We start from the raw sequence: 13,534 nt of genomic DNA, 5'->3' as shown, positions 1-13,534 counted from the left end.
CTGTTTTGATCCAGCCGTCGTTCTCTTATGTGAGACCTGTTGAGTGGGTTGGCATCCATAAGATTTACTGAAAGCACTTTGTACTGTGGTTCTGGTATGTTTATTTGTGACAGATAATTTTCCTGCAGAATTGGGATTGGCCAGAAATAACAGTGCTCATCCTGATCCTGCCATTGCATCCACAGGGACAGCTCCTTTGTGTTGCATGCTCTTCATCGCAGAATCTCAGTTTGACTTTTTGCTCTTGGTGTTGACTTCAGTTTGCATGATGGTGTACTTTTTCTGTGATATTGGACTGAAGGAAATTTTAATTCTTTATTATGTTTAATTATTCATTCTGGAGAATCCCAGTTCAAATATATGTAACAGATAAGAACAGTTTGCACCTGACCTTGGTGAGATGGATGGTGTATGCATCTGTAGCAATACAGCTCCCGTGTATTGCACATGAGGAAGAAGCAGGTGGTCCTTTCATGGAGAGTAACCTAAAGCATTTAAAACACCTGATGAGAAGGTTGACTTCATCCTAAGTAGAGACTTACAAGCTTTCACGTGCATCCAGGTGTTCAGCTGTGCAACATCACCATCACACAGGGAGGGGACTGATGTCCGAGTCGCATGACACTGAAAATGTGCTGGCCCTCGCAAGCACCAGCAGTCCTCCCAGAACCACACACAGTTCTGCACTCGCTCTATGTGAGTCGCTTGTATGCTCAGTCTGCATGGAGGTTAAGGGTGGGGTTTTTCCCTTCCTTAAGTTAGAATTGCCCATCCTAACTGGGTGGGGAACTTAATAGAAGAGAGTTAAAACTTGACTTGGAGCTTAAATTATTCTAATTAACTTGGGAGAGACCTGCAATGGCAGTGCACAGGAATCATTGTTAGATGGCCTAAATTCCTAATAAAGGCCACTTGTCTCTTGGCTGGTTTTATGTCTTTCAGCTCAATAATATAACAGAAATAAGGCTTTGTGCGCTTCGAGGTTGAGTGTCTGCTTGGTACTTTGCTAGGTATCAGCTGTCATGCAAGATGCATTTAATGCAAAGATAGTGGCGATAGTGGCACAAACTCTTTGCCTCTTTTCTTTATAGACACTGACATCATATAATTCAAAGCTGATGTGTAGGGGATGGGACATAGCCTGCAACTTCACATGGTCCTGGTAAACATGCCCTTTGAGCCACGGGCAGTTTACAGCAACAGTGGCGTCTCTTGGGTTCCAACTGTGGTCAGTGTTAAAAAATGCTTACAAAGGGGACTGCTGGCAACCATCCGCCAGTTGTTGGTTTTAATCTTGTGATATGGAATAACCTTTTGTAATAGAGTCAAGGAAATGGAAGTAACAAAAACTACTGATGTGATCAACTTGAAGTATTTCGTGAGGTAATCGGGTAACATCATAACCGTTTTGAGTGGGCAGCTTCAAACTGGAGCTGAACCAGACATTCTCACTGGCTTGCTTAAGAAAAAGTCTTTCAATGGGATATTAGGATTTTTACATTTCATTTTTCCTTTCTGCGGTGCAGCTTTTGTCTTTTCTGGGTTTAGAGAGTCAAGCCAGGGTAGTTAATTTTCGTGATGTTTGAAAGGTAAGGGAATGCTTCAGTGTGCAACCTCCATCCCTCCTTACAGAGACTTTTATTTGCGTGAGGCAGTGAACCAGGGTACTGAAAAAATATTCACTTCATCTCTCTGCATTCATCCCCCTCCCCAAAAATTTCTGTAAGAATGGGACTAAAATCAAAGTACTTGTTAACAATTTACAAAGGAAAAGGGTCCAGCTGGTGAAGCCAACAGGAGGTGTACATGCAACAGGGTACAATGCTAATCTGGTTCATATTATATTCTGTCTAATTTTATAGCTTTATGGGATTACTCATGAATCAAGCTGCTTCATGGAGGGCATGGCCTTTATGAGAAGGCTTTATGGTGTCTTTGTTGTCAATCAACAGTTTGTCTAGGCTGCCACAGGTCAAATTTATGTAGCATGTGCTTTGGAGTAGGTTGATTCAAGGCAGACATTATGCTAATGTGCGCGAATAGTAAATAAAAGTCTGCAGAAAATGAGAAGCTTCAGCCAGTCAGCTGGTTGTGTGGGGCGTGCATGTCTGTCTGCCACACTGGCAACAATTCTTTTGTTGATGGGTAGCCGCTAGGGGAGGGTCAGCCATGCGTTCGGCACAGTTGTTTCAGCTGACCACAAACTTCTTCAAAGAAATAGATACTTGAAGGGTTGTTTGCAAATCTCCCAACCAGAAGGAGACTTTAAACGACATGGTGCATCTCTTTTCTGTGGCCATTACACTAAAGCCCCAACATTTCCTAGTGAAATTTGCTTCTAGAGTAAGCCAACATGGATGGCACTGCCTTTCACAGAAGAATTCTTACAGGGGACTTAAAACCTTCTGGCATCTTTCTCTTCTTTGTCCCCGCTTTCCTTCTGACAAGTATTTCAAGCATTGGAACAGGCTTCCCAGGGAGGTGGTGAAATCACCATCCCTGAAGGTGTTTAAAAAATACATGGGTGCAGCACTTAGGGACATGGTTAGCGGTGGCCTTAGAAGTCCTGGGTTAACAGTTGGACTTGATGATCTCAAAGGTCTTTTCTGACCTAAATGACTCTATAAGTTTAATTTTACCTGCTAATATACTGGGAGTTCATTCCCTGTTCTTTCCACTAACTGTTTTATGTGCTCTTTTGGCAAAATGTGCCTGATCACCTTTGCTTTAGAATTCCAGTGTTCTAGTGTGTTCACAGAGGTCTTGTTGGGCAGTACTTTGCTGCAGAAGTAATACATGTTTGTGCCTGAACAGTTATCTTAGGACATTAGCAGCACTGCAACATTTGTCATACTTCCATTACTTATGCCCTTCATTGGTTATGAAGTCCTGGGAATGAAATGTTACTGAAATCCAGTTCCTCAGGCCTGGCTGGCTGCCCTAACAGAAAAGTGTGCTTTGACAATTCCAGAAATTCAGTCAAGCTGTCACACTTCAGCTTACAATAAATGCTATGGAAAGAAAAGCCACTCTGTGGTCATAATAGTTATAGCATCTGTCCCATTTTGCCTAACTGGGGGCAGATTTCCACTTCAAAGACAGTAGTGGGCAGCATTTTCTGCGTTACTTAAGCCCTCGGAAGGTACCATTTTGCCCAATCAATGTAAAAGGGGAAATGGAAAGTAAAAAAAAAAACCAACACCCCCACCCCCCCCACCCCCCGTCAAATATAATTATTGAGAGTGTGTGTGAGCAGCCATTCATGTGCATCCAGCAAGTGCTCTGCCTCACCTGTTATCTATAGGTGTATATTGTCTCTCTGTCTATATACAAAGGAGGTTGCACAGCTCCCCACTGTCCAGAGGGCCATACATATAAAAGTGTAGATTGGGAATTTTTACAGCCAGAAAAAATGCTAGCAAAAATAAGTGTGGATAGCATGCAACAGTTCCCAGACCTCCAGCGTGCAGGTATAATTCAAGTCTGTTCCTCATGTAGAGGCAATTCTCTAGAATTTTGAGACAGAGGATGTGCACACCACGCGCTGGCCATGCAGGACGAGAAAGATGTTTTCCGTCTTTATTTTCTTCTGAAGGCTTAAGGTAAGTACAAGCATTTAAATAGGCCTTTGATGCTGTTGGTATCTGTAACAGTGTGTTAGGGTCACTGCCTCAGCAGTTCCAGGAACTTCTTGCAACACAAGAACCGCTGATTTCTGTATCAGTACCACAGGCCATTAAAAGCCTGGTCTTACTGGATCTTATTTTTAGAATGATTTATGAGTATTTGTTTATTCATTGCTTTTGAGGATTTGAGGTGGTTTTAATTGGATTTTATTTGGCACACATTGTTTCAAAATTAACCACCTAAAAATAGGAACCATTTTATGGAATGTATCTATTATATGGTAGTCACAAGTGCTGCCTCTTTCCACTACTTTTTATTTTTCATAACGTACTTTACAACTGTAATTTTCATGTCTCACATTTTTCTCTCCATTTTCCTATGTCCTGTGGTTAAATCTTGACCATAAATCTTACTCTGCTTTGTTAAAAATAATAGGTCTACTATGTTTCTTCATTTAACAATCTACTGGATTAATAGTGTCTTTAAAACAATTAAATATGGTTGTGCAGTTTAATATTCCCAGTTTTAGTGCACCATGAAGGAGAAACTATAGCCGTTTTCATTTACAGAGTGCTTGCATTTCATAAGCTGTCTGGCAATTCTTGTCCGACACCTTGGTACCGAAATCCCTTTCTTATAGTGCTGTGGTAAACACACCAGAAGGGTAATATCAAAAAAAATTTCTTGCAGTTTTGGAAATCAAATGACAGAAGTCATTGGATGGCAAATACAAACTAAAATGTTAAATGTGGTATCTCAGCAAAAAAGTGGCTTTGGGAAATACAAAAAAAACCCAAAAAACTTGGGAATACACAACTTGAGTTATCATACAGTGGAGCTAGAGAGGCAGTGGTGTTTTGGATTGTAACGCAATATTAATACACCTGCACGATGGTAGCAAGAAGGTCTGGAGCTGCTGGCAGCACCTTTGTTACCTGTGACAAATTGCGTGGAGAGCAGAAGAGACATGTCAGCTGCAGCCAGGACTGTGCTGCATGATGATAGGTGTATGACTAACTATACAGGCACGCAGAAAGGGATGGGTTTCCATTGGGGAACGTAAACTTTGGTTCTTGTATATGCCAGCTTTTGGAGTTTGGCTGGGTTTGGGTTTTTTGTTTGGATATCTTTGTTTGTTTGTTTGGGGGGTTATTTTTTTTCCTCCTGTAGTATGACTACAGGCCTGCAACTGAAAGGTCTTTGTGTGTTGCCTTTTTATTGTGTGTGCTCACAATGCCTGCTACAATGGGGCGCCACTCCATGAATGGGACCTCAGGCATTACTGAAATGCAAATATTAACAAATTTTAAAAATGAGGCGCAAGCATTCTTTTCAGATGTATCCTGTGCTGAGAAACTAATTTACATTGCCTTAGATTTAATAATCGCAGCATAGGCCTCCTGCATCTCTAATTACTTGGAAGGGAAAAAAAATTCTACTTTTCATTAAGCCAACGGTTAGCTGGAAACCTGATCTGGTCATGTACACATACTCTGGTTTCACAGTAAAAAGATCTAGGTCTCCAGTCTCCCTGCCTGATGGAGGATCCTGCCATTTGGTTATATTTAGTTCCTTTTTTGAGAAGGAGAACCTGAGACACAATGTATCAAACATTTAAGGGAGTTAGGCTTTGACACCAAAGCCAAATTTCAGCAGAGCTGGTATCTGGAAGTAAATAACAACCTGTGGTTTTAATGATAAAGATTAAAAGAGATTAAAAGGAAAAAAGAAAACAAATTAAAAGAAAAAAAAAAAGCCCAAGCAAGGGATGTACTTTTTGGTTTGTGGAGGTGGCAAAGAAAGTAAATTAATCTGTAAATACCATATCTAGAGTGTCCTGTACCTTTTTCTGAACCAGACTGCATTATCCCTTCTTAAAGAAAGAAAGATGTCCTCCATGGCCCTCTGCTACAGCAGTTCTTACGAAAACAGGCAACCATCTGCATGATGCTTAGAAAATATGTTTGGTTTTCTCAAACAGGCATTCACAGTGGATGTCTCTGCCATTTGAAATAGGCAGCTTGTTTTACCACAGGCTAATTTTTAGTGATAGTCTGTTTTGGAGAGAATAGAATTAATGCTTCCCAAACTGACCACTATTAAGAAAGGATGGAGACTGGCAAAGAACACAGTAGATCAGAAACTCAGTAGATTCTAATGACTCCTAAATATCAGGAAATGTCACTGCAAAACTGAATATTAAATCATGTGTGCATACATGATTGGTGAAGACCGAGATTTTTCTAGACTGTAGATATTATTCCTAGATGTTATAGTTCAGTTTACTAGGGTCTTATCTCAAAAAAAATCTAGTATTTGAAAGCTGTTATGAAACAGCATTGCAAAAACTCCTGTGTAGTTCATTTCTGTTGGTTTTATAGAGGGAATAGTCTTCTTTTAAAGTATCTCAGTTTGAATTCTTGCTCCAATTAAAACTTGCTTTGGACTTGTTTTGTGTTGCAGGCACTTCTGCTGTGAGAGAACATGAGATTTCATCCAGACCATGCTCCAGAACCTTTATAATCAGGTAATGCCATATTTTAATCACAGTGTTGAGCACTTACTCCCATGAGTATTATCCTTGCACTCCAGAATCTGGCCCTGTGCAAAACCTTTTAGACTTCAGTGTCTAAGGTTTTTGCTTCAGGGCCTAACCTTGGGTTCATAAAATATTTGTAGCTGTCAGCCTAGTGCATCAACAGAAACTGCACAGATGCAGAAAGCCTATCTGATGAAGCATTAGGAAGAATAATTTTAGAACTGCAAATACTTAACAGACTTTTAACAGATACATATACATATGTACATCCATATATACATATATAATATGTGTGTGTGTGTCAGACTTGAAATACACAGAAGAAAATCTATGATTTCTTTGACATTAGTATGTCCAAATTTGTCTGTTAGAGATGAGAAATGTCTTCAACTGCACTTTCAAATACTGCCTTGTTTTAAGTTTGTTACAGATACTGAGTCTTATATTAGAAATAGCTGATGAGGCATCCAATTTTAACACCTTATTTATGCTCTCTTACAGTTCTGTGAAACCTTGGTTCTTTGCTCTCAAAGACCGCAAAACAAAGTACCTGCTCTGGCCTCCAGGTCTGTCTTTTGTGTATCTTTATTTCTTTGGCGTTTAGAAACTTTTTAAGCTAATTTGGAAAAGTTCAATCTAGGACACAACATGCGCAACCTTATTGAAAGAATGTTCCTAAAATCACAAAAACAGCATTAAAAAATGCCAGAAGTTTGGTTCCCTGCAACTGTTGTGTAACGGTTGGACCGGATGATCTTAAAGGTCTTTTCCAACACAAATGATTCTATGGCTTTCTGCACTTGGATGTTCCGTTCAAAGTTCTGTTCAGCAGCGCTCCATGCAGCTCCTGGATGACAAGGAGCCATCAGAACGGCTTTTTCTGCAGAGTTCCTGTGAGATGTGCGGTGAGTTGCTTAAAGCAGCTCTTCTGGTGTATTGACCGGGGTGGAGAGCCTGACCTTGTACATTTGTAAAATTGTAGAGCGAAATCAAAAAGAGCACGGCTTGAAACTTAGCTAGATAAAATGGAAGAAATCGAGATCAAATAGTGAATTGCACCTATAATTAGCCTGCATGAAGCACCAGAGATCGTGCTGGTCCATCTGTCCACTGTAGAAAATGGGTGGTTTACAAAGCACTCAGGTATGTTGTATTATGGAAAAACCCACGAGGAAAACAACACTGTTGTTTTCAGGATTTGAACAATGTGCAGTGAAGTCTGAGGTCACATAGTTAGTGAAGTTAACAGAATGTGGAATTGCTGCACATTAAGTGAATGGTACCCGTTTTGTGCATGGGATGAGGGAAAAGTCCTGTGGGAGAAGTGGTGTGTTACCAAGTTAATGCCAGTCAGTGTATTAATGCGCAGACAAGAGGAAGCTTAGGCTGGCATCCTGAGTTTAGCGGTTCTGAATTGACAATTCTGATTCTGTGGCTTCGCAGACTTACTGTCCTTAACTCACCTTTTAATATATAATTATGTAGCTAGCAATTTACAGGACCTCAGCCTTTCTGATTCTGGTCTTTCCAAAAAGTAGCTCTTGTACAATATGCAACTACCCGCTGTTATGGTCCGTGGAGTGTAACAGGCTGCGATGCTGTTATGCTTGTAATAATGGATACATATCCAGGCATTCCTACTGTTTCAGGAAAAAGTCCTTTGGGTTTTTTTGGTTGGTTTTGGTGTTTTATTTTTTTTATTTTGTGTGAGAGAATATAACACAGTTTGGGACCTGTGTTCTCTGACACAGCAGGGCTGCTCCACAGGCTGGTATGGTTAAAATATTCAAGACACCTCCTGAAAATCAAGACTGGAGGTCTCCTCTTAAACGTTGCTCTGAGGCAACTTGTAGTTGCAACTGAGGTTTCATAGAAGCAGCATTTTCCTTTTCCTGTAGATGTATGATGGTTTCTGGCAGGCAGTTCAACTGAAAAGATGATTATATTTATGCTTTCACACGTGCATTCTGAAACCCTTTTGAGTAGCACCAGTCCGCTTGTTTGTGCTAGATGGAGGCCAGTGTAGAGACGTATTTTGGTTGGTTGTGACAGATCACAGGAGTGGTAATACACAAGGTACAACAGAACAGTCTCATTTTAAATGGGGATCCAGATGTTTCCCGTATTCACCATCTCTCGTAACACTAGCTGATCCTGACCCTGACAAAATTCAGTCCTTGCTTCGAATGCTGCTAAAGCGTGAAAATGCAGGAGTGTTTTACCTCTGGCTCCCAAAAAGTGTTTGTAAAGCTTTTTGTTTCTCCCCTGGGAATACCCCAGTGGTATCCATTACCAACTTGTTACTGCATTGCCTCAACTGTGTAACATCTTCTAGGCAAATATAAGGGACCAAAAGCGTGTTCTTGAGGGGTTTTGCCCTCAATCTCTATGTGAGTGGATTGTGGTTTCCATCTGGGCTAGGTGATGCTGCCTGTTGTGCAGCAGAGGTTTGGCTGTGCGCCGAGCTCCCAGGCCGGAGGGCAGAGGCGGCTTCGTGACCAGACTCTGGCCCGGTGGGAGCCTGGGGGGCTCCATAGGTTTTGCTGCACTGCCTGGGGTTGATCAAGGTTGATCAAAAACGAGAACTTGGGGATGTTGTCACAGGCCTGGGGGCTCTTCTCGAAGCTCAGGTGGCTGGTGGGGTGAATGGCGGGAAAGTAGTTTTTTCTTTGCAGAAAGCCTGTGGGTTGCAAGCACGTGGGTGAGAAGTAGTGGGGGGGGCTGAGCACGCTGAGGGGCCAGTAGATGAGGGGGTTTCTGTGTGTGCATGCAGGGGCCGTGTTGATGGTAGGCCGGGCCACCTCAGGTGCGGGGGCTGCCCCTGCCACCTCAGCCCCCTGTCTCAGCCCGCCTCAGGTGCAGGAGCTGCCCCCGCCGCCTCAGCCCACCACCTCAGGTGCGGGGGCTGCCCCCGCCACCTCAGTCCTCCACCCCACCCGGCCGCCTCAGGTGCGAGGGCTGCCCCCGCCGCCTCAGCCCGCGGCCGTGCCGTGCCGTGCCGTGCCGAGGGTGGTGGCCCCTGACGTCGGTGTGCCGGGCCGGGCCGAAGGCGGAGCCGCGCTCGGGGGCCGGTGCGGCTTTATTAGCGGCGCAGGTCGGGATGCGCGGCGCAGGCAGGGCGCAGCGAGCAACAGGAGGCGGCGCGGAGACTCGCCGCCTCACCGCCGCTGCCCAGCCCGCCCGCCCGGCCCCGGGGCGCCGGCGCTAGCGGGGCGCAGCCTGCGCTGCCAGGGGCGGCCCCGGGGGGGGACTCGCCGCCGCCGTCGCAGGGGCGAAGAGGAGGAGGAAGAAGGAGAAGGCGCCCGGCAGGAGGAGCGGGGCCGGCAGCGTGCGGTGTGGCTGGGCGGCGGTCCCCGGGCGGCCGGCTCGTGATGGTGCTCCTGCCCCTGTGGGTAGTGGCAGCCGCGCTCCTGGGGGTCCGCGCTGCAGCCAGCCGGCAGGTGAGGGCCGGGGGGGCCGGACCTCCCTCCCCTCCCTTCCCTTCCCCTCCCTCCTCTTCCCTTCCCTTCCCTTCTCCCTGCAGGGAGCAGCCGCGGGCCTCTGCCCTGCCCGCGGGGTCCCTCTGCCAGCGGCCCCGGGAAGCTGCCGCGGCTGCCCCCCCCTCCCTCGCTGCCCGCTCCGGCCGGCCGGCCCCGGGCTGCCCCCAGGCGCTCGGCCGGAGCGCGGCTGTCGGGGCTGGGACGCGCCCGCCGCCGTTCTGCTGTCGCCCGGGGGACGGGCAGCACCGGCCGGGGGCTGCAGATGGGCTTTGACAGCTGGGGAGCCGCCGCCGTGCCCCCCTCCTTGTCCCGAGCGTGTTCCTTCCCCTACCGCACCCCGCAGACGCCCTACCCGGCTGTCCGCTCTCCCGGCGGGGCGGGCAGCCTTTACCGGGCAGGCAGCATCCTCGGCCGGGCCTGCCGCGCCCGGGAGCTTCGCCCGGTGCCCCGTGCTGGAGCTGGGCCGGGCGCCAGGCTGCGGGCCCTGCGCTGCGGGGCAAGGCCGGTTGCCTTTCTCCTCCTCTGGCACGGAGGGGACGGGCAGCTGTCGGCAGCCGTGCCCCCGTGCCGTGGGGAGGCCTGCCTTGGGCCGCTGAACTTTTTTTGGCACAGCATCATGGTGTATAGAATGGGTTGTTCAGCATCAGGATTTCTTAGCAGCTCTATTTATGTTAAACTTCTTATAGACACTGTCAGTACATTGGTGGGAACAGCTGCCTGTGCAGTTAAGGAGAAACACCATCCCTGAAAACCAAAAGCAGAAATGTAAAAAGATGGTGCAATACCGACCAAGTAATTTTTCAGCCTTCTCGAAGCACTCTGCTGTCGCATGTTGCGTAGCGATGACACTAACAACTTTGTGCATGTGTTTCTTTTCTCTTCTGCAGGCTGGTAAAGAACAACAGATCCAAATAGGTAAGTCTTTTTAACTATTATCGCTGCTATCGCAATAGAAATAAAAGTAGTAAGCTCAACAAAGTAGTGTCTTTTCTGGAAAAAATTATCTGTATGCAGGCAAGCATTCCCTCATGTACCCCTGCACCGCTGCCACCCAGGAGCATTTTAGTTGTGCAGGGATGTGGCATTACTTGAACTTGCATGCTCTCGCCTTATGCCTTCCTGCATCCCAATACATCCGCGCCTCCCTTCTTAAATATAAACCCACAGAAGTTAGAAATTGCAGGATGCTTAAACTGGCCATCTGAATAGAATGGCACATCAGCTCTGGGCCAGATGCTTTGTCTTCGTTTCTTTGTTTCTGAATCAAGGAGGAAATGCCTACTCTGTTTGGCTGGCACCAACCATGTCTTCATAGCATTTTTCTTCTGTATTGGAAGTGTTCAACCTTTTCTTTTAGCTGGAAAAAAATTGTCTGATGCTGAGGGCTCTTTGTATTCTGTTGGTGGCACAGGGTGCTTGCTGTGTGCCTAGCGACAGCAACACGTTGAGAACTGATATACTTAGGTAAGATGTTGTAGAGCAGCAAAGTTGGTGTCTGTGATGAATGAGGGTACTGGAGTGAAAGGTGCTTGTTAGTGCCCGCGGGGTACTTGCTCTCTGACTCTTTTGTAAAGACAGGAAGCTTCATGTAATTAGGAGCATGCACAGGCAGTTTAGTTTCAGGAGATCTGCCTTCATTTAAACTAACAGATAATTTAGTGCTCTGTGGGATGGAAGAGGTTGCGGAAGGAAGGTTGTGGGAGGACGTGGAAGCTGGTGTTCCCTCTCCCAGGGTGTTAGTGCAAAGGTATGGAGTCTCACATACTCCTTAGCTTGCACAGTTGTGAAATGAGCCTTTTAACAATGTGCTGCTGAGTGTGAGTGTCTGCACGCCGGAGTGTGCTCTGGAGCTTTTCAAGGAGAGGAGCGGTAGCAGTGGGAACAGACCCCAGGCAATTCTATTTCCAGTCGTTGTTAGACCTCCAGTACTGAGGTTTTGGTTCAGGTTTTGAACTGAGGTTTTGTTCCAAAAAGAATTTCAAGTATTTATCTAAATTTTGGAGGTCTTGTCTCAATTTCAGTTCTGGCACTGCATTCTTCTGGGCTTAGGTTGATTTCCACTGTGATCAGTGAATAATGGGAATTGAGACAGTTAGGTACATTTAAACCTAACTGGCAAACAGACTTTTTTTCCAGTGGTATGCTGATCCTGTATTTTATTTCCAGTCGTTTCCATGAGAAATGGATTGTATTTGAATTTCAGAAACCATAAGCTATACAGGAATGCGTCTTTTAAATTACACAGTACATCAGACAAAATTCCTTAATCTGGAAAATCACTTTTTGTCCTTTAGCTTTTTCCTTTCTTTCATGCTCCCAGCTTTGCTGTAGTCAGGAACATTTGAGGCACACAGGAACTGCAGGAGAGAGATGATAACCGCGTGGCAGAGGGTGAATTGGGCACCCCATGCAAAGCCCCAGGTCTGTGTGCTCAGTGTGGGACGGGCTGTCTGCCTGGTTCTCATGGCACCTGGGAACCTTGTGCAGCTGATGTGACCTCATCCTCCTCTACCTGTCTCTCAATTATTTTTTCCCCTCTTCTCTCTACTCAAGGTTGTGGAAAAAATTAAGGACAGGTGGGAGGTGAAGAGAGCGTCGGCTGGTGGGTCTGTCCACTCGCAGATCCATGAGTCCATGGTCCCAAGTGTCCCGTGGTGCGGCTAGGCAGTACAGGACCCCTTTGGGATGGGACTCAATGTCGATGGGAGCCCAGAAGGAGTGAGCTGCTGGCCCATCTCTGTCTCCTCAGCACAGCCACGCTGCATCCTCAGTAGTTTTTTGGTTCAGGCTAGCAAGACTGAGAGTCTTGATGGCTCTCCAAGACTAGACTGTTTGCGAGTAGCTCTGGCTTTCAGGGATCGATGGTGCTTTGTTGAGGGGAAATCTGAATTTTCAAAGCAGAAATAGCCAGTTAACACTTAGAGTCATTGGGATTTGTCCGACGCTTTGCTTTAAGACTTATTATTTATTTGATCCTGTAAATTCTGATTGAAAAACTACAGCTTACTCGGTTTAGAGTTTTAATGACGATGGTGCAACCTGCATTCGGATTGCCTCCAAATGGGCTGTCCTACTTTCAAGTCCCTATGAAGTGTCACTTTGCATCGGTGTTGTACGTTTTGATTTGGCTCAGGGCTGGCTGCTGTCAGCAGCTAATCTTTTCTCATAACCTGGAAAGTCACTTAAGACAAATTAAAGCATATAGGATTTTATTTATTTTCTTTTTAATATCGGTACAGAATGTATTATAGAGGTAGGGAGTTACCCAAGTTTAATTAATCATGTTAATGCAAAACATACTGCAAATGCCTGGAAACAGTCAGGAGGAAATCATACTGTTGTCACTTGTGAAAGAGTAAGCCTGGAGGTTCTGGCACTCGGGTTGGTGCTGCATCTTCACTTTTCCTGCCTCAGCCTCCCACGCAGCAGAGCCTCATTGCTGCTTCGGGAAGAAAATTCAGGTGTCTGACCTGCAAAATGGCAGTGCCAGGCTGCCCTGCCGCCTGGATAGAGCACGTTTGCCTGCAGTTCAGCAGAGACGGTGAAAATACCACCAAGAATTTCTTGAGCGCTCTCTATCTGTGGCACAAGCTGACAGTGAAGTGAAGGAATTGAGGATGCTAGAGAGTGGTATATACCATGTGATCCTCTCTTCTTGCAGTCCCTTGCTTTTATTCATCTAACTTGCAGTGTCTAGCACTGAAGTGTACTGCGTTGCCTCATCCCTGTTGAGGTGCCAAGTTGTGGGGGAATTCTCAAGAAAACCATCCCCCTTTTCTATCTTGTCTTTCTCGCTAGGCATTTCTGCCACCTAAAGGCAGCCAAATACAGAGTGAATGGTAGTTCTGAAGAGATTTAGGTTGTTGAGAGGTACCAAAAGTGCTTCTTC

The 13,534-nt window shown here is 45.8% G+C and overlaps 1 protein-coding gene across 3 annotated transcripts in view; it reads left to right on the top strand.

The window, feature by feature from the left end:
* Positions 1-6,090: 6,090 nt before the first annotated feature.
* The window catches only part of ADAMTS3 (ADAM metallopeptidase with thrombospondin type 1 motif 3), a 134,889-nt gene continuing 127,445 nt past the window's right edge, over positions 6,091-13,534 (top strand). Inside the window, exons 1-2 of one of the 3 annotated variants that reach the window (XM_055796450.1) lie at positions 6,091-6,154; positions 10,533-10,560. In XM_055796450.1, the coding sequence (XP_055652425.1) occupies positions 6,131-6,154; positions 10,533-10,560 (52 nt within the window). In that variant the 5' untranslated portion in view covers positions 6,091-6,130. Of the gene's footprint in view, positions 6,155-9,266; positions 9,607-10,532; positions 10,561-13,534 lie in introns of those variants that run through there. The other 2 variants (XM_055796449.1, XM_055796451.1) reach the window with 2 other exon arrangements.

The sequence above is a fragment of the Falco peregrinus genome, chromosome 2, assembly GCF_023634155.1.
Source record: "Falco peregrinus isolate bFalPer1 chromosome 2, bFalPer1.pri, whole genome shotgun sequence".
In the NCBI taxonomy this organism is placed as follows: Eukaryota; Metazoa; Chordata; class Aves; order Falconiformes; family Falconidae; genus Falco; species Falco peregrinus.
Note: the sequence above shows the minus strand (reverse complement) of the source record. Positions and strands in the feature narration are given on the sequence as shown.